The sequence below is a fragment of the Macaca fascicularis genome, chromosome 12, assembly GCF_037993035.2.
Source record: "Macaca fascicularis isolate 582-1 chromosome 12, T2T-MFA8v1.1".
NCBI lineage: Eukaryota > Metazoa > Chordata > Mammalia > Primates > Cercopithecidae > Macaca > Macaca fascicularis.
In genome coordinates, this window is record NC_088386.1 from 119701058 (window position 1) to 119726579 (window position 25522).

General features: G+C 40.7%; 1 protein-coding gene across 1 annotated transcript in view; it reads right to left on the reverse strand.

The window, feature by feature from the left end:
- Positions 1 to 9621: 9621 nt before the first annotated feature.
- Positions 9622 to 25522, reverse strand: part of AP1S3 (adaptor related protein complex 1 subunit sigma 3) — a 78479-nt gene continuing 62578 nt past the window's right edge. Inside the window, exons 4-5 of the mRNA XM_005574437.5 lie at positions 17249 to 17386; positions 9622 to 10808 (exon numbers count right to left, since the gene is read on the reverse strand). Coding sequence (XP_005574494.2) covers positions 10773 to 10808; positions 17249 to 17386 — 174 coding nt within the window. The 3' untranslated portion in view covers positions 9622 to 10772. The remainder of the gene's footprint in view (positions 10809 to 17248; positions 17387 to 25522) is intronic.

Genomic DNA, 25522 nt, shown 5'->3' on the forward strand with positions numbered 1-25522 from the left:
AGAGAAATATACCTTTTGGCTGGGCATGGTGACTCATGCCTGTAATCCCAGCACTTTGGGAGGCTGACGTGGGAGGACGACTTGAGTTCAGGAGTTCGAGACCAGTCTTGGCAACATGAAAAAATAAACCTTTTTTTTTTTTTTTTTTTTTTTTGAGATAGAGTTTCGCTCTTTTTGCCCAGGCTGTGCAATGGTGAGATCTCTGATCACTCCAACCTCCAACTCCTGGGTTCGAGCGATTCTCCTGCCTCAGCCTCCCAAGTAGCTAGGATTACAGGCCTCTGCCACTATGCCTAACTTTTTTGTATTTTTAGTAAAGACCATGCACCACATTGGCGAGGCTGCTCTCAAACTCCTGACCTCAGGTGATCCACCCACCTCGGCCTCCCAAAGTGCTGGGATTATAGGCGTGAACCACTGCGCCCAGCTGGAAAACAAACAAACAAAAAAAACAAACCCTTCTTTACAAAAAATACAAAAATTAGCTGGGCCTGGTGGCATGCACTTGTAGTCCCAGCTCCAGAGGCAAAGGTGGGAGGATCACTTGAGCCTGGGAGGCAGAGGTTGCAGTGAGCCAAGATCATACCACTGCCCCCTTGATGACAGAGTGAGACCCTGTCTCAAAAAGGATAAAAAAGAAAAATACAGCTTTTTAAAGGAGAGGTTTTAGATTCTAATCTAGTAGCTATGAGAAATTGTGTCAATGTATGTAAGATATCAATAGACCATTAGGAGACTCAGAAAAAGTTATTTCTCCCTCTCTCTAACACACACATACACACACACACACACACAGACACACACACACACAGCCCTCCCACTCATCCTGGACTTTTTATGTCCAGGTAATTTATATTTAAATATCTGCAATATAACATTAAAAGTGATAAATTAAGTACCTTGTGAGGCATAGATTTAATTCAAAGGGATTTCAGAGAAGGGAGAAAGAATGGAATGAGAGAGGATTCAGGAAGGCAGCAGTACTTGAGTTGGGTGTTAAAGAATCTGGATATAGGGAGATGGAGTGAACAACATTTAGGTAAAAGGAATGAACAGAACAAGCAACAACCAAGAAGAAATCCCATCTCTACTAAAAATACAAAAAGTAGCCGAGAGCGGTGGCACGTACCTGTAATCCCAGCTACTTGGGAGGCTGAGACACAAGAAACATTTGAACCTGGGAGGCAGAGATTGCAGTGAGCCAAGATGACGCCACTGCACTCCAGCCTGGGCAACAGAGTAAGATTCGGTCAAAAACAGAAGAAAGGAAGGAAGGAAGGAAGGAAGGAAGGAAGGAAGGAAGGAAGGAAGGAAGGAAGGAAGGAAGGAAGGAGAGAGAGAGAGAGAGAGAGAGAGACAGAGAGAGAGACAGAGACAGAGAGAGAGAAAAAGAAAAGAAAAGAAAAAATGCCCAGAACTAAGCTAGTATAGAAATCAGAGAAGTGGGTAGGTGCAGTGGTGGGGGCTGTGGGAAACAGCAGTGCAAGCCTCCAGCTCCAGCTGATTCTTGCCACAAAGAAGTGCAGGCTAAATATGGCTAGCTCTTACAATTTTCCAAGAAAAACAAAAGACTATTTGTGTGTGAAATAATATGATTGATTCAATTTTTTATACAGTGACAGGCAAACGAAATTTGTATGCAGGTGCAGGGTAACCTGTGGGACCCAATTTGTGCCTCTACAAAACTGACACGATGTGTGAATGGCAGCATCACAATCTTTCTACTTCTACATTTTGGTGTCTATTTTTTAGAAGCCTGCTTTCCCAATCATGCTTATTATCTACCTTTTTCCAGGTAGTCGCTTGTGTTAGCTCTAAAGGGTGCTTTATTTGTGTACTTCCTGTAAATAAACCTGATTTCACATATCCTGATCCTGCTGATGGTAGCGCACAGTTTTTTTGTGCATTGGGGCAGGCTCAATGCTGTAACACCCCCAGTGCAGGGGATAACATAATAAAGGTTGACTTCTGTGCATATATTAGTTCAGTTTGGCTGTCCTAGTTGGTTGTCTTTCCTGACAGCCTTTTGACAGATTCCTCCCATCTCATGGCTCTGCCTTCTCTGGGTCCTGGAGTCTTTTTGTTTAGCTGTAAACAAAGAATGGAGGTCTCATAGGGGAGATTTTTATAAGCCAGACCTGCAGTGGGTATGGGTTACTTCAACCCACATTCCACTGGCCATAATTCCAGCATGAATAAACCAATCTTCAAGAGAGGCTGCAAATTCAATGCCAGTAAAAAATGTATTCTTCCTCTGTTCTCTCCTTTCCTTCTGAAACATATGAGAAATCCCTCCTCCAAAATTTGACAATGCAAACTTTTTATTTATTTACTTTTATTTATTTATTTATTTATTTATTTTTGAGATGGAGTCACTCTGTCACCCAGGCTGGTGTGCAGTGGCACCATCTTGGCTCACTGCAACCTCCACCTCTCCAGTTCAAGCAATTCTCCTGCCTCAGCCTCCCAAGTGGCTGGGACTACAGGTGTGAGCCACCACACTCGGCTAGTAGAGATGGGGTTTTGGCCAGGCTGGTCTCAAACTCCTGACCTTTGTGATTTCCGCCCACCTCAGCCTCCCAAAGTGCCGGGATTACAGGCATGAACCACCACTCCCAACCAATACAAACTTGCAATTCCCCTTTTATTCCAGGAGTGGTTCTTTCTACTCTTACAATGACATCTTTCATTTAGAGAGCACTCAATATTCTTCACTTGTATCATTTAAAAGGCTGAAAAGCATGATTGAATGTCATTAGGACTGTATTTCATACCAGACTCATCAAATATTCTCATGGGGTAACACCTTTGACGAAGACAAAGTTTAATGAAACGAATGACTAGCACTGGGACTTGATCAAAACATAAATGTCACAGCAATGATTATTCTTCCCTCTTCTATCTATTGAGTGAATTAGACCACTCTATGATCTCATCTGATTGTAACATTCCATCCATTCCAAAGAGCAAGTCCAAGAGCCTTGCCAGTGGCACAGCCAGGACCGGCATGAAGGTCCTCAGTTCCTGCTCCACTTTCACTCTCTAAACACAAATACGATACTCGGTCAGATGGTTCAGAACATCACAACCGGTGCACTATGGCCCACTTGTTTGCTCTGAGAGACTGATAGTTGAAAATTATGTACAGAGATAAAAAAATCAAATCATTATTTTTATTGATCCAAAAGTTCACCGGAGTTGAAATAATATTTAAATAGTATTTGGATGGCTGTCTCAGAAAAATTCCTAAATTCAGTAATTATGTATTTTGGCTCAAAATATTTTGAATATAAAAGGCTTTAATAGCTGGGCAAGGTGGCTCATGCCTGTAATCCCAGAACTTTTTGGGAGGCTGAAACAGGAGGCTCACTTAAGCCCAGAAGTTTGAGACCAGCCTGGGCAACATAGTGAGACCCTTTCTCTGCAATCGTTTTTTGTAAATTAGCTGAGTGTGGTGGCACACGCCTGCAGCCCCAGCTACTCAGGAAGCTGAGGTGAGAGGATTGCCTGAGCCCAGGAGGTCCAGGTTGCACTGCACTGCTATCGTGCTGCTGCACTCCAGCCTGAGTAACACAGTGAGACCCCATTTCAAAAAATTTTTTTAAAAAAAGCAAGCACTGGCAGAGAGCAGAGAGGACTTGAATAAAATTCTCTGCACGTGAAGCACTTTCTAAAATTATCAGCTGGTTTAATTTTATTAATACATGATTTATTATTCTTGAGGGTATTTGTATGTAAAAGATTTAAATTTTCTTCCAAATTAATTTGCTCTGTGCTCTTATATTTTTAATAAATGTTCAACTAATAAAGTATGTACAAATTGTTTTATTATTGCTATTATCATGAGATTAGGTGTTTCAAGTGGAACCCGTAATTGATTTTATTCATTTTTTTTCTATTAATGTGCCTTGTTTTATTCATTTATTTACCCACCGTTTTGGTTTTGGCTTTGAATATTATAATTAGTCATAGTCTAATGCTTAATATAATCTCATTAAAAAGTTGTTTCCAGAAATAAAAAGATGCTCATTTCTAAAACCAGAAAAACATAATTAAATCAATTCATTATAGAGGACAGATTATCTGAAATATATTTAATCCTACATAAGTGAAGATACTTATATTTTCATACTTTTTTTGAAGTTTATTTTATTAAATGATAATAAATATTTCGATGTTTTCAATTTTAACTGCCTTCATTTTCGAAATTATATTTTTATTGCACTTTAATTTTTCCATTTATTTTGCATACTAAAAAATGCAAATGACCTAAATTATTTTTTGAACTTAATTTCTGACTACAAACGTGTGTAACTCCCTTAGTTCTTTATTCTTAGCATTTCTATAGTCCTAAGTTATACAGATATGTTTGGCCGGGTGCGGTGGCTCAAGCCTGTAATCCCAGCACTTTGGGAGGCCGAGACAGGCGGATCACAAGGTCAGGAGATCGAGACCATCCTGGCGAACACAGTGAAACCCTGTCTCTACTAAAAAAATACAAAAAACTAGCCGGGCGAGGTGGCAGGTGCCTGTAGTCCCGGCTAGTTGGGAGGCTGAGGCAGGAGAATGGCGTAAACCCGGGAGGCGGAGCTTGCAGTGAGCTGAGATCCAGCCACAGCACTCCAGCCTGGGCGACAGAGCAAGACTCCGTCTCAACAAAAAAATAAATAAATAATAAATAAATAAATAAATAAATTTTATTAAAACCGGAGGCTTCCCAAATTCAACAAATCTCCCCACTAAAAAAATAATAGTTTAAAAAAGTTTAAGTCACTACTGATGCAGTATGAGGACTATCTCACATGTGGAACCAAGTTCTTCATAATTCTCCTTTTTATTTATTTATTTATTTATTTATTTATTTATTTATTTATTGAGATGGAGTTTTGCTCTTGTTGCCCAGGCTGTAGTACAATGGCGTGATCTTGGCTCACTGCAACCTCTGCCTCCAGGCTTAAGCAATTCTCCTGCCTCCGCCTCCCAAGTAGCTGGGATTACAGGTGCCCACCACCACATCTGGCTAATTTTTGTGGTTTGTTTTTTTTTTTTAGTAGAGACAGGGTTTCACCACGTTGGCCAGGCTGGTCTCGAACTCCTGACCTTGTGATCCACCTGCCTCAGCCTCCCGAAGTGTTGGGATTACAGGCGTGAGCCACCACGCCTGGCCCATAATTATTCCTTTTCTTCAGCCTAAATGTCTTCTTCTCTTCAAAATGTTATCAAGTAAAGTAATAGTATCAAGTAAATTATACTGGCATCTTTCTACTAAGCAATCATTTTACACACAAGATTAAATAAAAGTTTAAACAAGGGCAAGTATAATATAAGAAACAAAGTTTCCTAGAAGTCATAGCAGGCTGGGTATGGTGACTGACACCTGTATCCCAGCACTTTGGGAGGCTCAGGTAGGAGGATTACTTGAGCCCAGGAGTTCAAGACCAGCCTGGGCAACATAATAATAACTCATCTCTATTTTTTAATTTTTTAAAAAATGTTATAACAATATCAAGTATACCTCATAAAAATGGTTATGAAGTCAGCTAACAAAGCAAAAGCCCATGTAACTCACACAATTGCAGAACTGCTCATTTTACCAATCTGTGTGGAAGTTCTCAACATTTTCCAAAGGAAAGAGAAAAAGTGCCACTTTTGAATAATATTATCACTGGATAGAGAACATGCCAAAGACATTAAAATAATTCTACTCCAGAATGGCTAAGTTGTAAATAAATCATCTCAGGTTAATCGACCCTTTTTAGTTAATAACTGTGAAACCCTGAAGAGAAATGCTTAAAACATTATTTATTCTGTAAAGCTGCAAAACAAACTAGTAAGCAAAATAGTAAATGAACACTTTAAATAGGTTAAATGTAATGGAAACACTGCATAAATTATGTGATAGCACAGATGCAAGGAAAAGATGCTGAGATTCAGTTAATGTGTGAGCTTATTAATGAAGAACTTATCGAAAGTTCTTGTGTAGGACTGAATTCCACATTAAATGGTTCTATCAGAAGGTGAGTCTAATAAAGCCTGAGAAGGTCAGGTATGGTGGCTCATGCCTGTAATCCCAATACTTTGGCAGGCCAAGGCAGGAGGATCGCTTGAGCCCAGGAGTTCGAGATCAGCCTGGGAACTCAGAGAGAACATCCCCCACCCCCAGCTTCTCTAAAAAAAGTTTAAAAATTAGCCAGGCATGGCAGCGCATGCCTTTAGTCCCAGCTGTTTGGGAGACTGTGGTGAGAGGATCCCATAAACCCAGGAGTTCAAGGATGCAGTGAGCCATGATCATGCCACTGCTCGCCAGCCTGGTCAACAGAGCCAGACCCTGACTGAAAAAAAAAAAAAAAAAAAAAAAAGGCAGCCCTAGATGTGACAGACCTTTCTGTTTTTAGCAATATGTGACAAAATAGATTATTGCTGCTTAATACCAAAGTACACAGTCTACCAGTAAACTTTTGTCAAGAGTTAAAGTAAGAATTGAAAAAAAAATTAATTGTCTTCCTTTGCAGATTATTGGAGAACATTTATTGGCTTGCTTTACTCATATTCCCCACCATCTGAATGAACTTAATCAAAAATTTTCAGGGACCATTGTGAATAAGTACATTATCAGGTAAAATTTACCAGTAAAATGTATTGACTATAACTTAGGTGAAATTAAACACAGTTCACCAATGATGAACTGTGTTTATCATTATAATATGAATTATAAATGTTATATGTAAATGTAAATATATTATAATATGTATTAAATATGAATTCTAAAGAAGACACTGGCTGGGTACAGTGGATCATGCTTGTAATCCCAGCATTTTGGGAGGCTGATGTGGGCAGATCATTTGAGGCCAGGAGTTCAAGACCAGTATGGCCAACATGGTGAAACCCCATCTCTACTAAAAATACAAAAATTAGCCAGGCATGTGGCACACACCTGTAATCCCAGCTACTCGGCAGGCTGAGACACAAGAATCACTTGAACCCAGCGGTGGAGGTTGCAGTGAGCCGAGATCACGCCACTGTACCTCAGCCTGGGCAACAGAGTGAGACTCTGTCTCAAAAAAGATTAGAACAATACATTTGACCAAAGCTTTATCATTATTTTAGGAGGTTTGATACGGAAAAAACAGTTTGAATCAAAAATCCATTTGCTTTATCACAAGAACTGTCAACTTTACATTTGTTAATGAAAGAAAAGGAGCTGTCACTAGATTTAAAAAATGATCCCATCATTAATTACCTGTAAAGAAATCAGATTACCAAAGTGTAGGTGAATGATGAGAAAAGTCAGTAGGAGCAAAAGCAGGAAACACTCTTCTCCCATTTGTTACCACTTACTTTTGAAGTTGCTTCTTGTTGGTAGGTACCAAGAAAATAAAGGTCACATTAAAGAGACACCACCAGGAATTATGAGTAGCAATGTCAAACATAAATCTGACTTTAGAAAAGTATATTCATGAAAACACACCAAGTTCCTCAGTAAAAAATGTTAAAACATTTTATTTTGAAAGTTTTATAGAAATTTAACATTTATCGGCTTTCCTTTCCCTTGGGAGTTTCATGGTAATTATATAATATAGAGAAAACACAATGACTATTTTAGCCTTGGCCCATGTAAGATGTCCCTAAAATCCCTCAAATTTACCCCACTGCGCCATATAAATATGTTTACTTTCTTTCGTTCTTTTTTCTTTTTTTTTTTTTTTTTTTTTGAGACAGTCTCACTCTGTCACCTGGGCTGGAGTACAGTGGCGCGATCTCAGCTCACTGCAACCTCTGCCTCCCGGGTTCAAGCAATTCTCCTGCCTCAGCCTCCTGAGTAGCTGGCACTACAAGCGTGCGTCACCACACTTGGCTAATTTTTGAATTTTTAGTAGAGACAGGATTTCACCTTGTTGGCCAGGCTGGTCACGAACTCCTGACCTCAGGTGATCTGCTGCCTTGACCTCCCAAAGTGCTGGGATTACAGGCATGAGCCACCTCGCCCGGACGAGACACATTTACTTTCTATGTGTGACACTGATATGAAGTCTGAGAAGCCCTGTCCATAGCTAGAGTGTCTAATATGGAATTATCTAGAACATGTGTGGTATATTTGAGTGAGGTTCAAGATATACCTTTATCCAAATATGGTGACAATCTCAAAAGAACTGGAAAAACTGTGATAGATTTACATGAGGTCCATCTTTACAAAATTGTATTGAAAAATAAAGAATTCGGCCAGGGGCAGTGGCTCATGCCTGTAATCCCAGCACCTTGGAAGGCCAAGGTGGAGCGAATCACCTAAGGTCACGATTCAAGACCAGCCTGACCAGCATGGAGAAATCCCAACTCTACTAAAAATACAAAATTAGCTGGGCGTGGTGGTGCATGCCTATAATACCAGGTACTCGGGAGGCTGAGGCAGGAGAATCGTTTGAACCCAGGAGACGGAGGCTGCAGTGACCTGAGATCACACCATTGCACTCCGGCCTGGGCAACAAGAAGCGAAACTCTGTCTGAAAAAAAAGAAAAGAAAAGAAAGAATTCTACCACATTAAAAAGTTAAACCACAAAACTGAAGGTAAGCTAAAGTAAACAGAGTGATCAATCATGCATGATAAACTTCAAGCTGATGCCATAATTGTAATTACATGGTAACTTGAAGAAATATCGGATAGTAAAAGCCTAATGATTATATAACATGCTAATCTGAGTTATTCGCTTTGAATAATGGTTATATTGAGGAATTGGTGAATTTTTCCCTTTGTTCTCCTGCTTGCTTTGCTGTTTTCCCTAAATATGTCTGCTGAGATGAACTAAAGAGAATATTTTTCCATCAGGTTCTCTAAAAATCTACCAGATGGGATCTCCCAAAGAATCCAATAGGAAACATACTCTTCTAGGAAATCACTGGAGGTCCCAAACCACTCTAATATGAATGATACCAGACCTCAAAGCTAACATTGAAAATGCATAGGTAAAACATCAAATAGCAGGCAGCAAGACAGAATACTACAAGCTTTTACTTTTTCTTTTTTTTTCCTTTTTCCAGTCTTGCTCTGTTGCCCGCCCTGGAGTGCATTGGTGTGATCTTGGCTCACTGCAACCTCTGCCTCCTGGGTTCAAGCCATTCTCCTGCCTCAGCACCCCGAGTATCTGGGATTACAGGCACCTGCCACCACACCCAGCTAATTATTTTGTTTGTTTGAGACAAAGTCTTGCTCTGTCGCCCAGGCTAGAGTGCAGTGGCGCAATCTCAGCTCATTGCAACCTTTGCCTCCCAGGTTCAAGTGATTCTCCTGCCTCAGCCTCCCGAGTAGCTGGGACTACAGGCATGCACCATCACACCCGGCTAATTTTTATATTTTTACTAGAGATGGGGTTTCACCCTGTTGGCCAGGATGGTCTCGATCTCTTGATCTCATGATCCTCCTACCTCTGCCTCCCAAAGTGCTGGGATTACAGGCGTGAGCCACCACGCCCGGCCTAATTCTTGTATTTTTTGTAGAGATGGGGTTTCATCATATTGGCCAGGCTGCTCTTGAACTCCTGACCTCAAGTGATCCACCTGTCTCAGCCTCCCAAAGTGCTGGGATTACAGGTGTGAGCCACTACACCCAGCATACAAGCTATTTCCCTATAATATGTTGGATCACTGTTAGTAGCTGGTTATACAGAATTTTCATTCCAGGAAGCACAAATGTGATATATTTACAGTAATAATGGTCAGCAGCAAATCTTTTCCTTGGGGAGGAAAGGGTGAGAAAAGAAAAAAGGAGGAAAAGAATCTACCATATAGGCCATGAGAATCTTAAATGCTCTAAGCAAGCCATGTAATAGGCCTTCAAATGCATTAGAGATACATTAAAACATATTTGAAATGACATTTCCAGCATCTAAGAGTGCTTGGAACATGAATTTTAAAAAATAGTAGCAATAATTATTATTGCTGTTGTTATTAATTCTTATACTATTTTAGAATAATAAAGGAAGTCAAAGACACTGTATCTCTAGGTCTCTATAAACCTTAATAAATATATAGTTTGTAGAAAACCTTATTGGAATGTCCCTTATATTCAGTTAAAAGATAAATTAAAACCTCAGTCAAGATAGCAGCTTCTAAGGCATCGAAAACACTTACTAAGTTCTATACTCTTTGGTTATTTTCTTAATCCCATTCTGAAACAAAAAATGAATTCAGCACATTAAAATCAGACACTTTGTATGTGAATTGCAGTTACAGTACTATTAAGTATATGAAAAATGTCTAGCATTACATATAAACTCTGTACTATTAACATAATTTTGAATTATTATACAAGTTAAAAAACTAAACATTTAGAAAATGTATTAATGACATCATATATACTTCACATTCAAAATCATGGATTATTCCAATATCGTTGTTAACCTGTCAGTAGAAGATCAAATGCAAAACAAAAAATTGCATCTAATTTATCTAAACTAGCTTAAAAATATAACATGGAGTTAAAACATTACAAATATTGTCTGTTGGGTTAGGTGGTAGTTACTTGAAACATTTAGAGCTACAAGTACCCTATACAGTATAATACAGACACATACTTTTTTTTCTTTGTTTTTTTTTTAATAATACAGACACACAGTAATTATAAATATGTTAAACAACTTTAACTTTGTTAGTTAACAAAGAATCCCTTTAAATTATTTTTGGCATGGTGCCTGAGGCTCCATCAAAAAACCGGATGCGAGGCGTTGCTTATTTACAGCTTCATAACACGTAGTGCTGGAGTCTTCAAGTAGATTTCCAGTTAAAATGTAGGCTTATTCATGTATTCTTCCATTGTCTGAAAGCGAACAATAAATTAGAACAATTTTCCCTTTAAGTCACATCCTTCCTCAGACTGTGAAATCTTCTGCATTCTTTTATTTATTTGCCATTGTCGAAAACAAGTTGTCAAAAGGATACATGGATATAAAATCTTTGCATTCTAATCAAAGTTTGAGTATAATTTGTATACACATCCATATGGAGCTGGAATTAAGTAACTTTCAACTGAGAAAAAGTTAAGCTTGATCATAAAGGGAATGTCTGATAAGAGAAATACTTGGCCAGCGCAGTGTTCATGCCTGTAATACCAGCACTTTGGGAGGCTGATGTGAGCAGATCACCTGAGGTCAGCCTGGCCAACATGACAAAACCCCATCTCTATGAAAAATATAAAAATTAGCCGAGTGTGGTGGCATGCACCTATATTCCCAGCTACTCGGGAAGCCAAGGCAGGCGAATTGCTTGAACCAGGAGGCGGAGGTTGAAGTGAGCCACAATTGCTGGCCACTGCACTCCAGCCTGGGTGACAATGAGACTCTGTCTCAAAAACAGAACAAAAAAAGAGAGAGAGGGAAATGCCAAAGCAAAGTTGCCAAGATATCACTGTTGACTTAAGATAAACATGCTTGCTAAAATGATCAGGAGGACCACATCCAGGTACCTGTATTAGAGAATTCTGAATTATATCTGTATAACATATGTATCATTACCAATATTGTGCAGAGCATCTTTATTATGCATATTGTCAAGACAAAAAAGATAAACAGACCAAAATTCATTTCTTTACTTCTCTACCAAGTTCACAGGAAAAAAAATATATAATTTCTGCCATACGTTTTCAAAGGCTTCCTCCCAAAGTATACCAATTATGTTTCTTTTTAACTTTTAAGGTTAGAGGTACATGTGCAGGTTTGTTATACAGGTAAATGTGTGTCATGGGGATTTGCTATACAGATGATTTCGTCATCCAGGTATTAAGCGTAGTACCCATTAGTTATTTTTCTGATCCTCTCCTTCCTCCCAGCCTCCACCCTCTGAAAGGCTCCAGTATGTGTTGTTCCCTTCTATGTGTCCATGTGTTCTCATCGTTTAGCTCCCACTTTTAAGTGAGAACATGAAGCATTTGTTTTTCTGTCCCTGCACTAGTTTGCTCAGAATAATGGCCTTCAGCTCCCTCCACGTCCCTGCAAAGGATGTGATCTCATTCTTTTCATACTGCCCATCAGTTAGTTACTAAGTTTGCTAACATACCCCAAAGCCATAATTTTTTTTTCCAGTATTTAAAAAAAAATGTTTGAACAGACTCACAATTACAGGTAGAGTTCAAAGTTAACAGTGGTGTTGCCGGTCCTATACCATGCCAGACAGATGGGCTTTCTCTTGCACGCTCTCCTACTTCAAACATATATATTTGTGTCACACCAGGGCCCCAGGTGGAATCAATAGGAAAGCTCAAGAGGACAAAAAGTCAATCTGCCTCTTTCGTTTGAGTCACCATCTGCTCATTTAGCAATCCAAGTTCAAATCACTCTTAAGTTTAAACCCCAGGGTATATGAATCATATGAACCTGCCGGGAAATACGCGGACTGACATGGGCTGAAGAGACCAAGGCTACTGGCTGAGCAAGATTGCTCAGGAGATACCAGGGCTAGAAATCTGCCCTTACCTTCAAAGGAGGTTTTCTAACTGGTTTTCACCAGCTCTATCTAGAATCCCAGAGTTCCTCTGCCGAAAAATACTTGTGTTCAGTCATCCACATTTGCTCAACAAAGCTCTCACCTCCTAAGTGGGCATTGGCCGAGACAGTCCCGTACCCCTCTACAGCTGCTGCCCGTGGGATCTTTTAACTTAGCAGAGGGATCCTATGGGCCATTGGGCCATGCTGGTTTTGTGGAATCCAGAGTTTACACCATTTACATGGGAATATAAAGTTACAGGTACAAAATGAGGTACAAAGTGTATTTAGAATGAGAAAAGAAATGAGCACAGATTATGAATTTTGAAGATGACAAATATCACCAAATAAAAAACAGTTGCATGCTATTTTCATTAATTAATTGTTTGACACTCCTTTATCATATATTATATTGTATGGCTATGTACTTTTTGCAGTTAAAATATCTTACTTTTGCAAAGTTGACAAAAACCCATGACCAGATGGGGGCATTGCTAGGCCCTGCCTGCAGCCTTGAGAGGGGCCTGGAGGTGACACTTCCCTGTCTTGGTGGTTCAGTGGCCTCTAGTCATTGGCACTGCTCACATCACCAGATGACTCAGTCTGCTAAACACCACGCTGGCTGCCCTGTCTGAGCCAAGCCAGGCTGTTACTCAAGCTATGTAAACAAATAAGGTAAAAGTTGGTATTTTCTTGAGCTTGCCACTTTAAAGGTTTGGGGCAGACTTTTAGAGCTGGGAGAACCTTAGTTGCCCTTACCTTTGCAAGACAGGAGCTGGAGTCTGTATCTTGGGGCCTCTTCTGGATACATCTAGCTCTGTGGTGTTTCTCATGCGTATAGTACACTGCATGTTACGACTTCCTACTGCACTGTGGTTTGGCTTAGCTGTTAACATGGTTTACGCTTTTAAGGGTGACAGTGTTGGGGTGCACCTACCAGTTTCGCATGCATCCACACGAGGGCACACGGTATCCTATTGCTCATGAGATACAATCTGGCCCTTCCCTTCTTTTTTCCAAGACTCACCCAGGCTGGAGTGCAGTGGTGTGATTACTGCTCACTGCAGCCTCGACCTTTCAGGCTCAAATGATCCTTTCACCTTAGCCTTCCAAGTAGCTGGAATTACAGATGCACACCACTACACCTGGCTAATTTTATTACTTTTTGTAGAGACAAGGTTCTCACTATGTTGCCTGGGCTGGTCTCAAAACTCCTGGGCTCAAGCGGCCCTTCTACGTCAGCCTTCTGGGTAGCTGGAATTACAGGTGCACACCACCATACCTGGCTAATTTTATCATTTTTTTTGTAGAAACAAGGTTCTCACTATGTTGCCTAGGCTGATCTCAAACTCTTGATTTAAGCGATCTTCCTGCCTGGGACTCCCAAGGTGCTGGGAATACAGGCATGAGCCATTGCACCTGGCCTTGAGCCCCTCTTCTTGACAGGCTGTTAGTCGGGGTAAAACATCTACTGTTTGTTGCTCCCACATATTGCAAGTCCTGTGGTTAATGACCACTATCACCTTTGAGAGTTTCATTTTCTTTTTTTTTTCTTTTTTTTTAAGACAGAGTCTCACTCTGTTGCCCAGTCTGGAGTGCAGTAGCATGATCTCGGCTCACTGCAACCTCCGCCCCCCGGGTTCAAGCGATTCTCCTGCCTCAGCCTCCTGAGTAGCTGGGATTACAGGCGCCCAGCACCATGTCCCGCTAATTTTTGTATTTTTAGTATTTTTAGTAGAGACAGGGTTTCACCATCTTGGCCAGGTTGGTCTTGAACGCCTGATCTCGTGATCCCCCCGCCTCGGCCCAAAGTGCTGCGATTATAGGCATGAGCCACTGTGCCCAGCATTTTTTCTTTTTCTTTTTTTTTTTTTTTTGAAATGGAGTCTTGCTCTGTCACCCACGCCGGAGTGCAGTGGCAGAATCTTGGCTCACTGCAACCTCTGCCTTCTGGGTTCAAGTGATTCTCCTGCCTCAGCCTCCCAAGTAGCTGGAGTTACAGATGTGCAGCATCACGACCGGCTAATTTTTGTATTTTTAGTAGGGACAGGGTTTTGCCATGTTCACTAGGCTGGTCTCGAACCCCTGACCTCAAGTGATCCGCCCACCTTGGCCTCCCAAAGTGCTGGGCTTACAGACATGAGCCACCACACCCGGCCAGAGGGTTTAATTTTCCTTCTAATAACTTTGTGCCATTACCCACATTGTTGTTACCCCCAAATAAGTATTCACAACCAAGTAAACAGTTCCTCTCTTTTCCTCTTATCAACATCTAGCCACCACACACTCAGAATAAACTTTGAGCATTTGGAGATTTGAGACTATGTGTCGTCTTACTAAATATGCAGGCAGGTGTAGCTTTTTAAAAGTTATTATTATTCTAAGAAACTGTTATTAAGTAGGAGTTAGAAGAAAGTCTTAGGGGCTACTGAAGATAGACAGCTGTTCTCACAGCTAAAGCAATGTCACAAAGGTCTCCCTTAACCCTTAACCTTCAGTTACTACAAATATATGATTGGGTCCAAAACACAGGGAAAAAAAAAAAAGCAGTAATTGTTTTCCTTTATGCAAGTATATTACTGGCTCCTATCCAGTTTAAACTTCTTAAGCAGGCAAGATATACAAAGTCAATTTTTCAACAAGTTCCCCAAAATATTCATTGACTTCACTGAATACCAGAGCCCAAGAGAAGGCTAATAACACGCTCTGTATTTGGCAAGTGTTGTTAATGCAACAGAAGAGACTGAGAGGGCGGCCATGACATTGCCTGCTCACAATAGGGACACCAGGGCTAAATGCAAGGTCCCCTGAGACCTACCCATCAAGCCCCTCCACTCAATCACCAGGAACATGAACTACCAATTAGCATTTAATTGTAAATGAGCTCGTTCTTGGAATACCTAACTCCTAGACTTAAATGGAACTAGCAACACCGAATTTATGACAACCTGTTTCCTAATTTGAGAGGATTTCCAATTAACCCAGGTGTGCCTTGGCCCCCAATTCAGTTTTAATTACTGAAGTGCCACAGACCCCGTTAAAAAGTCTGTTTCTCCTGTGAGGAGATTCCACAGTCAGGACCCTGAGGTCCTGAAGTTAAAAAACCTCCGCCCCCTCCACCTGCCACCAACTCCCAGTATATTTTATGAAACACGGTTTTGTGAAATTTCCAAACCACCGATTTCCCAAATACCTTGTAAAGTTTTCCTCCCTGTGGCATTTGGAGACGGCCAAATCAACATCAGAGTTTAAATGCATTTTTTGAGGTGAGACACCTCTGGTAATGAATGCATTGGCCTTCTAATAGGCACACGCAGCTGCTTACGGCACCCACTCAAATAGATGTTTCCCTCCACATCCATTCACCAGAGGACTGATCCTCTGGCTGGGCGGGAGCAAGTAATCAGCCTAAAGATGCACCAAAACAGTTGCTGGGAGTTCACACCTAATGGTGTTTTGTTAATTTAATCACCCTATTCCAAATAGCAGAAAAAAAGGAGCTTTAATGCCAGTTTTACTTACTTATTTATTTATTTAGACGGAGTCTCGCTCTGTCACCCAGGTGGTGCAGTGGCGCTATCTCAGCTCACTGCAACCTCTGCCTCCCGGGTTCAAGTGGTTCTACGGCCTCGGCCTCCCGAGTAGCTGGGATTACAGGCGCCCATCACCATGCCCGGCTAATTTTTGTGTTGTTAGTAGAGATGGGGTTTCACCATGTTGACCAGGCTGGTCTCGAACTCCTAGCTTCAAGTGATCTGCCTGCCTCGGCCTCCCAAAGTGCTGGGATTACAGGAGTGAGCCACTGCGTCCAGCCAAATGCCAATTTTAAAAAGGTACTTTACAATGCTGTGGATCCTCTTGACCTACTTATTTGAAAATAGGAAGATGAGAAGACCCACTGAGGCTGTGGGAAGAAGAATCTAGAGGTGGCCGGGCTGGGATGGAAACCAGGCCCTCAGAGCATCTCATCTGGGACGGCAGAGGTCAGTGAAGTGCTCTTTCTCACAGTGTCCTGGGAGGAATGAAGGGGCTAATGTAGGTAAGTTCCTTGAGGAATTATGATGTAAATCTGTGCTGCTTCTAAAAGAACATTCCCACTTTATTTTATATAGAAATCCCAGAGTCCAGGGCAGTACCAAATGGATGCTTCTGGGCCCATTTACACCTTGGCAAGCAAGCCTTGGTGTTCCCAATTTCTTTATGCAAACAGGAGCACACACACAGCCCTCCCAAAAGGTGTAAGAAATTTTAATTAAAATGATAAATGCCATGTTCAATAATAAAGCTTTAATATCCCTGGCAAACAAAATAACAACGTACTGCTATTCTCCTTTCCCAGGGCAGCACAGGTATTTTAATGAAAGTCTTTTTATACATCTCATAAAATTATTCTTGAAAAGAATAGCACTAAGTATTTGATACCTTTTTGGCAGTGAAGGACTCTTGCACTCCAAAGCTCAGCCAAACGTGAAGAGCAAAGACTCTAAAGCCCAATTACCTGGGTTCAAATCTCTATTCCACACTTCCTAGCTGTGTGAAATTGAGCAGGTCATTCAACCTCTTGGGGTCTCGGTTTACTCATCTGTAAAGTGGGAGTAATACCACCACCTACCTTTTCGAGTTGTTGTGAGAATTAAATAAGCTAATACATATAAATAGTTCAGAAACTGTACCCAGCACAGAGTAGGTACTCAATAAGTCTTGGTTAATATTATAATTATTAACACCATCATCATCATCATCATCATCTTTCTCTCATGGTTTGGGAAACTGTACTGACCTCCTGTAACATATCAGAGTCTTCAATGGCTTTGACAGCAATTTTCTTGGATGTTTCCTGAATTTCTCCACCTATTATAAACTCGTCCAGGATGAAATAAGCCTTTTCAAAATTAAAGATAATATCCAGCTCGCAGACCTGGTAGAACAAAAACAAATGTTTTGATAAACTTGCAGTTGTATCAGGGGAAACATCTGCCCGAATCTCGAGCTGTTTCGGTTTGTACTCATGTGGCATACCAAAAATTAAAATATCAGATGGCATTTTAAGGACAGAAAAAAAGAACAGGGAATGCCAGGCCTTTAATAAATGGAATGCCACATTCTATTAAAGCAAAGCATGTCCTTAGATAATAATATTTTGTGTTGCAACAGGAAATTTGAGGCTCAGTAAGGGAATGAGGTCACTCGGCTCCTCTTTCTATCTGCACCAAGAAAACTGAGCCACAGCTGCATTCCAGGCAGGAGGGCACAGCTTCATTGCTCCTGCTCTCTGCTCTATAAATCTTGGCTTCTAGCTTTAGAACTCTCTCAGAAACTAACTCTTCAGAGGAAAATTAACTCAACTGTGCTAATTTTTCTCAAAATTATGTCACAGCGCCAGTGGTTCTCAAACTCATTCCAAAGGCTCATTGAAACACACGGTGCTGCGGCCCACCCCCAGAGTTTATGACTCAGGAGGTCTAGATAAGAACTGAGAATCTGCACTTTTAACAGGTTCCCAGGTGATGCTGAGGCTGCTGGACTGTGGGATTTCACAGCAAGAACCCCTGACACACAGCAAAGCAGAGTCTGATAGATTTTGGTGTTTATTTCAGTGTAGCAAGTATGGCAAGATCGATCCCATCATCCAAATAAGGGTCATTTCCCATGTTCACACACTATCCTTGCTGTCTTACTCCCTACTTATTCCTCTACTCACTGACACCTTCTCTTTCCATACCATACCCCACCCACCCAACTGAAGCTGTTCTCTTGAAACTCTGCTCAGTGAGTTTCCAGACTGCATAAATGTCTTCTTTTGAGAAGTGTCTGTTCATATCCTTCACCCACTTTTTGATGGGGTTGTTCTTTTTTCTGTATGTTTGTTTAAGTTCTTTGTAGATTCTGGATATTAGCCCTTTGTCAGATGGACAGATTGCAAGTTTTCTCCCATTCTATAGGTTGCCTGTTCACTCTGATGATAGTTTCTTTTGCTGTGCAGAAGCTATTTAGTTTAATTAGATCCCAATTGTCTATTCTAGCTGTTGTCACTAGTCATTAGAAAAATACAAATCAAAACTACAATGAGATACCATCTCACGCCAGTTAGAATGGCGATCATTAAAAAGTTAGGAAACAACAGGTGCTGGAGAGGATGTGGAGAAATAGGAACAATTTTACACTGTTGGTGGGAGTGTAAATTAGTCCAGCCATTGTGGAAGACAGTGTAGCGATTCCTCAAGGATCTAGAACCAGAAATACCATTTGACCCAGCCATCCCATTACTGGGTATATACCCAAAGGATTATAAATCATTCTGCTATAAAGACACATGCACATGTATGTTTATTGCAGCACTATTCACAGTAGCAAAGACTTGAAACCAACCCAAATGCCCATCAATGACAGACTGGATTAAAAAAATGTGGCACATATACACCATAGAATATTATGCAGCCATAACAAAGGATGAGTTTCTGTCCTTTGCAGGGACATGAAGCTGGAAACCATCATTCTCAGCAAACTAACACAAGAACAGAAAACCAAACACCGCATGTTCTCACTCATAAGTGGGAGGTGAACGATGAGATCACAGGGACACAGGGAGGGGAACATCACACACCAGAGCCTGTCATGGGGTGGGAGGCCAGGGGAGAGATAGCATTAGGAGAAATACCTAATGTAGATGACAGGCTGATGGGTACAGCAAACCACCATGGCACATATATACCTATGTAACAAACCTGCATGTTCTGCACATGTATCCCAGAACTTAAAGTATAATTTTTAAAAAAAGGGAGGAGAAAAAAAAAAAAAGAAGAAAGTCTCCAGACCTCCGCAACGTTTACCTCTCACCTGCATGTGGTCCTCTTCACCAATCTCTGTTCCTTGAAAATCTCTTCTCCTTTGCTCTCCTAATTTTGGCAATACTGCTTAATGCCTGTTTTTCTCGTCTATCTCTGATAATTCCTACTCAGATTCCTTGGATAATTTATCTCCCTCCTACCCTGCATTTGCTTAAGAAGTATTTAAGGTGTGCCTAGCACATATCAATCAACAGAATAGACAAACATCTCTGCTTCATGTTACTTATATTCTAGCCATCCATCTTCTTCTTGAATATTCATGTTCCTCAAGGGAGCCTCTTCTCTTTGCAAAATGCATTCTCCTGGATCATCTTGCTGGCTCTCTACAGCTATGTCTAGCATGCGGGGAGCTCAACAAACCTAGATGACTAGCCCTGATCTCCCTCTGGGCCACTAGTCCAATATTTTCACCCACTAACTAGACATATTTACTTGCCTATTCCTCAATCCATGTCCCCATGTTCCAAACTGACATCAAGATTATTCTTTTTCCTTTAATCCCTATTTTGCTTAGGAGTTGCAACCTCTTTCTAACTGCGCCATCTAATTCATTCTAGAGTTCAACCAACATACTTCCCCTTCCCCACTCACTCCTCTCCCTCCCTTGATCTCATCCCTCTGGATTTGGTCATCAGTTCCTACTGATTCTATTGTCTAAATAAGTCCCTACCCTTCCTCCCTTCTCTGCTTTCACAGCTGCTGCTCAGGCCTGCAACACTTCTCAATCAGGCCACTGCAATGACCTTCCAGGTGGCGGCTGTGCCTGCTCAAGACCACTGACCACTAATGCTTTGCTAAAATGCTGATCTTGTGCCTCTCTTGTGTAAGGTCTTCAGGACAAAGGCATATAGGAATCTTTACCAGCCTAGGCCCTGCTGTCTGGTTTCCTGTGCCAGTGCTCATCCGTGCATCTGACACACATGCCACAAACTCAAAATGTCACGGTGCTTTTTTGTGCCTTTGCCCTCTGCACATTCCAAGAATTCTTGGATCGTGTCCTCAAATGTCCTTTTCTTTATTCTCCTGCTGGCAAAACAAGCTCATTTTTTCAAGGCCAAATTCAAAAGTCAGGCACATGGCGATTCCCCAAATCCCCTTTTCCCCATTCAAATTTCACATCACTTCCTGTGGGTTCTCACCTACATCTTCTGTGCACTAGTTTATGCTTATTGATTACTAATCACTCCCCCCATACTGTGAGTTCAGGACAGAAACTTTGTCTTCATCATCTTTATATCCCTGGTTTCTGGCACATTGTAAGACACAAAAAAATGCTTGTAAGATAAATGAAGGAGCAAGTTTAAATAGAGGTCTTGTCCAGGCACGGTGGCTCATGCCTGTAATCCCAGCACTTTGGGAGGCTGAGGCAGGTGGATCACTTGAGGTCAAGAGTTCAAGACCAGCCTGGCCAACAAGGTAAAACCCCGTCTCTACTAAAAATATAAAAATTAGCCAGGCATGGTGGTGCACAACTGTAATTCCAGCTACTCAGGAGGCTGAGGCAGAAGAATCACTTGAACCCGGGAGGCAGAGGTTGTAGTGAGCCAAGATCATGCCACTGCACTCCAGCCTGGGTGACAGAGCAAGACTCCCTCTCAAAAAATTAAAATAAATAGATATAGGCCTTGTTTCTAATATGCTAGAGATTAATGGCATCCCAGATACAATTCTATGGTTGTACTGAATGCTATAACTTTGCATGAAATAGATGTCAATATTTTAGCAAATTCCTCCATAATTTACAAGTTAGGTCAATAAACTAGCAAACTCCACAAGGAACATGGTTTAAGTTGACAGATCCAAATGAATCCAACTTCTGCACAGAATTACCATGGCATACTGGGGGTATACCATTGTTCATTTAAGCAGTTCCTTTATGGATATGGGCAGACTTTGGGCTGTTTCCACTTTTTATTCTAAATGATGCTGCCATAATTTTTGTTGTGTATTGTACACTAATTTGAGTATAGCGTAGGAATAAATTCCTCAGGGAATTGTTGGGTCAAAGGATTTATATCTTTAAAACTGATAAATACTAAAATGTGGTCCTCCAAAGTAGTCTATAAAACTTAAAAGTTTCACTAACAGTAGGAGTGATTACCTGTTTATGCCATCTCCAGCAGTGGATAGTCTCTAAATTTTCAGATGAACATTAATTCAATTCGTACTTCCCTGCTTATTAGTGAGACTGTACATCTTATTAGATGTGCACTGGCCTTTTCCATTTCTTGCCTTGTCTACAAATTGCTTCTTAAAGACTTTGTTTTTTTCTATTGTAATATTTATCTTAGAAATTTGAATGATTCTTTCGGTATCACAGATACTGTCTCCTTTCCCTGCTGTTGTATATGTTGCAAGCATTTTCTATGTAGAAGCTGAAAAGAATGAGGTAGATTTACATGCACAAATATGGCAAGAGCTCTAAGATAGACTAGTAAGGGGGAAAAAAAGAAAGTTGCAGAATAATATGCAGAATGAAATCCCATTTTTAAAAACTATATGTTTAGAGGGGTATGTAAAAATATGCATCATTTTTGCAGTTTTAAACAATAGAAAGAAACAAAGAGAAATCACAATAGATCAGACATCCATGTACATGAAAGAAGGTACGAGAAGTAAGCAGTTACCCGAGGTCAGAAAAGGCAGAAGTCAGGAGTTACAGTAGCAAGCTGAGGAACCTCAGAGTTCATGGCAGGCATAGACCAGGAATCCAAGACAGACAGGAGCCTCATTAGGAGAAACAAACAATTAAAATCCTGCAAAGTGAACCTGACAGATACTAATGAAAATTCTCTAGGAACTTCTTATACCCCACTTTGACGTATCTCCAGGTCTGGGTCCTCCAGCAGCCATGGGGCAATTAATTTACTGTACTAGTTTCAAGGGATAAGGGTAAGGTAAGGTGGTATGCAGAGTTAGAGACACGATACACACACACACACACACACACACACACACACACACACACACCCCTTGATATACAGTTACTATCTTTAGATCTGAAGAGAAATGAATATGCAAGTTCCATAGGCATTATAAAGAATGTTACAACTGAGCAACTATTTCACATACAGCAACTGGAAAGTGCTACCCTATGGTTATTCTTTGAGTCTGCTGCCATCTGAGAATGAGAGAAAACATCCAGGAAGACCCTTAGACCAGTTCATATTCAATTTTTTTTCTTTTTCTCTTTTTTTTTTTTTTTTTTTTTTTTTTGAGACAGTCTTACTCCATCACCCAGGCTGGAGTACAGTGGAGTCATCTCGGCTCACTGCAACCTCCACTTCTTGGGTTCAAACAATTCTTCTGCCTCGGCCTCCTGAGTAGCTGGGATTACAGGCATATGCCGCCAGGCCTGGCTAATTTTTTTATTTTTATTTTTAGTAGAGACAGGGTTTCACCATGTCGGCCAGGCTGGTCTTGAACTCCTGACCTTAAGTGATCACCCCCACCTTGGCCTCCCAAAGTCCTGGGATTACAGGCATGAGCCTCCGTTCCCAGTCCCAATTCACGTTTCTGAAGTACTGCTTAATTACTCACACCTGTAATCCCAGCACTTTTCAGGGACAGAGGCGGGCTGATCACTTGAGGTCAAAAGCTCAAGACCAGACTGGGCAACATGGGCAAAGATAGAAACTATCATTTAACTTTATCTTCAATGTCCTAGCCTTGTGCTCTACTGTACTTTGGCTTCAGGTTCTTTTCTTACAGCAGAATTCATGATGCAGTGAGATTATTTCTGGCATTTCACCAACTGAATCCTTTTGGACAGAATCTAAGAAGCACATGTCCTTATTAAATTATGCTCTAAAGTAAATACAAAATGTTTCAAGTTACATGCAGCAAATGCTTCAAATAACAGTAAACTATATAAGTACCATAAAGCTATATATAAAATAAGAACAGGCCGGGCACAGTGGCTCACACCTGTAATCCCAACACTTTGGGAGGCCGAGGTGGGTGTATCACCTGAGGCCAGGAGTTCCAGACCAGCCTGGTCAACCTAACGAAACCCCATCTCTACTAAAAATACAAAAGTTAGCCAGGCGTGGTAGTGCACGCCTGTAATCCCAGTTACTAGGGAGGCTGAGGCAGGAGAATTGCTTGAACCCAGGCGGCAGAAGTTGCAGTGAGCCGAGATCGCGCCATTGCACTCCAGCCTGGGCGACAACAGCGAGACTCCATCTCAAAAAAAAAATAAAATAAAATAAAACAAGAATAATTATAATGCAATGTACAACTATATAGCAATGAAGAGTTTGTTGAGTATTGCTATCACGCCATCTCTTTGCCCCTCCCAGCAGCCCTACAAGGTTAGCAAAGTAAACACTTCTCTTAACCTTTTTGAGGGCCATTTTTCTCATCTGTAAAACAGAGATACATGATAGGCCCCAAATCCTTGAACTGGTGAGTCAGTGAGCCTACACCGGCATCTGGGGGACTCATAGCACTCTTCCCCAACAGCAAAAAACAAACACACAAAAAACTCCCTACATCAAGTTCAAAAGCTCTCTGGGACATCAACACCCTCACACATGGAGGCACCAGTAAAAATGCACACTATAGTCTGTAATGCAGAAATATGGCAGGTATCTAAATCCTCAGACTCTTATCTGGCATGAGACTTTGAGGCATTTCCCCTGAGCCTCTATAATTTGGGGTTAATGCTACTTACTGAAGATTGGAAGATTAACTAGTTAATCCTTGTAAATCTCCTTGGAATTGAAAAGTGCTAAAAAAAATTATATATTTTAAATTAGTAGCCAGAGATTTTCATCCATCTGTCTTCAGCAGATAATATTTTCCAGTGTTATAAGAGAAGCTCAGTACCAAGTTTTCCCCTAGATAACATTATATAAGGGCAGAATTCAAGGAAAGCTTTAGTATTAATATGGGAGGAAAAGAAAACCAAAGAGAAATATTTTATTGCTGAGATTATGTCAATGAGAATCAGTACTGGAAGTCTTTGCTCATTACTGTTAATTAATAAGAACTGAACTTCTACTGGGCACACAGCCTTGAATTGCTCTTAGCTGCTCTTAGCTTAATGAAAGATTCATTGAATTTTTTAATAAATTAAATTTTGGTACATGACAAAGACAGAGCTTCCAAAGGTATACCAAAATAGAACGGAAAATTAATGTTAGAGAAATGGGAATTCATTCTGACTCTCTTTGTACTTTAACTGGGTTTAGCATGGGCGAAGGTCACTCAAGTTCTCTTGAGAAGCAGAATGCCCTGAGATGTCTGGTTGAAATTTGATCAGATAGATTGAGATCAAAATTCAGCCACAATTCACATTATCACAGTTGGTTTAATCTATGAAAATGCGACAGGTCAGGCCAGAGTTCAGAAAGGAGAAAGAGAAGGCAGGTTATGGGAATGCTCAGACCTCAGGGAAACTTCTTCAGGCTCTTGCAAAAGGCAAAGTCTGTAGTTTATTTCAAAGAAAAGTACAAAAATGTGAGAATTCATTTGAATAGTAGAAAGTATTAAATTAAATAATATGTTTGAAAACGTGCTATTATACATTTGCAAATTTTTCCTTTAAAAAAATGAAAATAAACTTAGTACACCAAGAGGAGAAAGAAAAGATGGTCTAGTTGTCTTATTGCTGTTATATACTGACCAACAACCTGAAATCCCTGAAGCAACATTTTAGGTCTTACAATATCATTTGCAAGGGGGAAGAAAAGGGAGGGAGGAAAAATTGTTTTAGAAATCTATCCAGTGTTCATCCTTATGAAAAGTGTTGCAACAAATTTGATAAAATTTGTTCAATATTGCAAATACTGCTCATTCTGTTAACGAGAATAACCAAAAACTCTTCTGGAAGCAGATTATCATAACACTTAACAAAAATCTTCAGTGAGTAAGGGAAGAGGGTATTAAGAGAAGAAAATGCTTTCTAAATCCAGTGATTTATTTCTTGAGACTGTTAACTGGATTAAATGTTTTGGAACATTTGCTATCAGATCTGGCCCACAGCTGTTACAAGTTAAGCGGTGGGGGTATAAAGTGAGTCACAAAGCATGGTCTCAACAGAATTGCAATTTGGTGGTCGAGCAAATTGGGTGCCAATGAGGGACACTCCAAGGTCATTCCTTGTTGCTGGAGAACTCTCAGGTATATAAAAAGGGAAATGTAGCCTGGAGGCGGTGGCTCACGCCTGACGTTGGGAGGCCAAGGCAGGCGGATCACCCGAG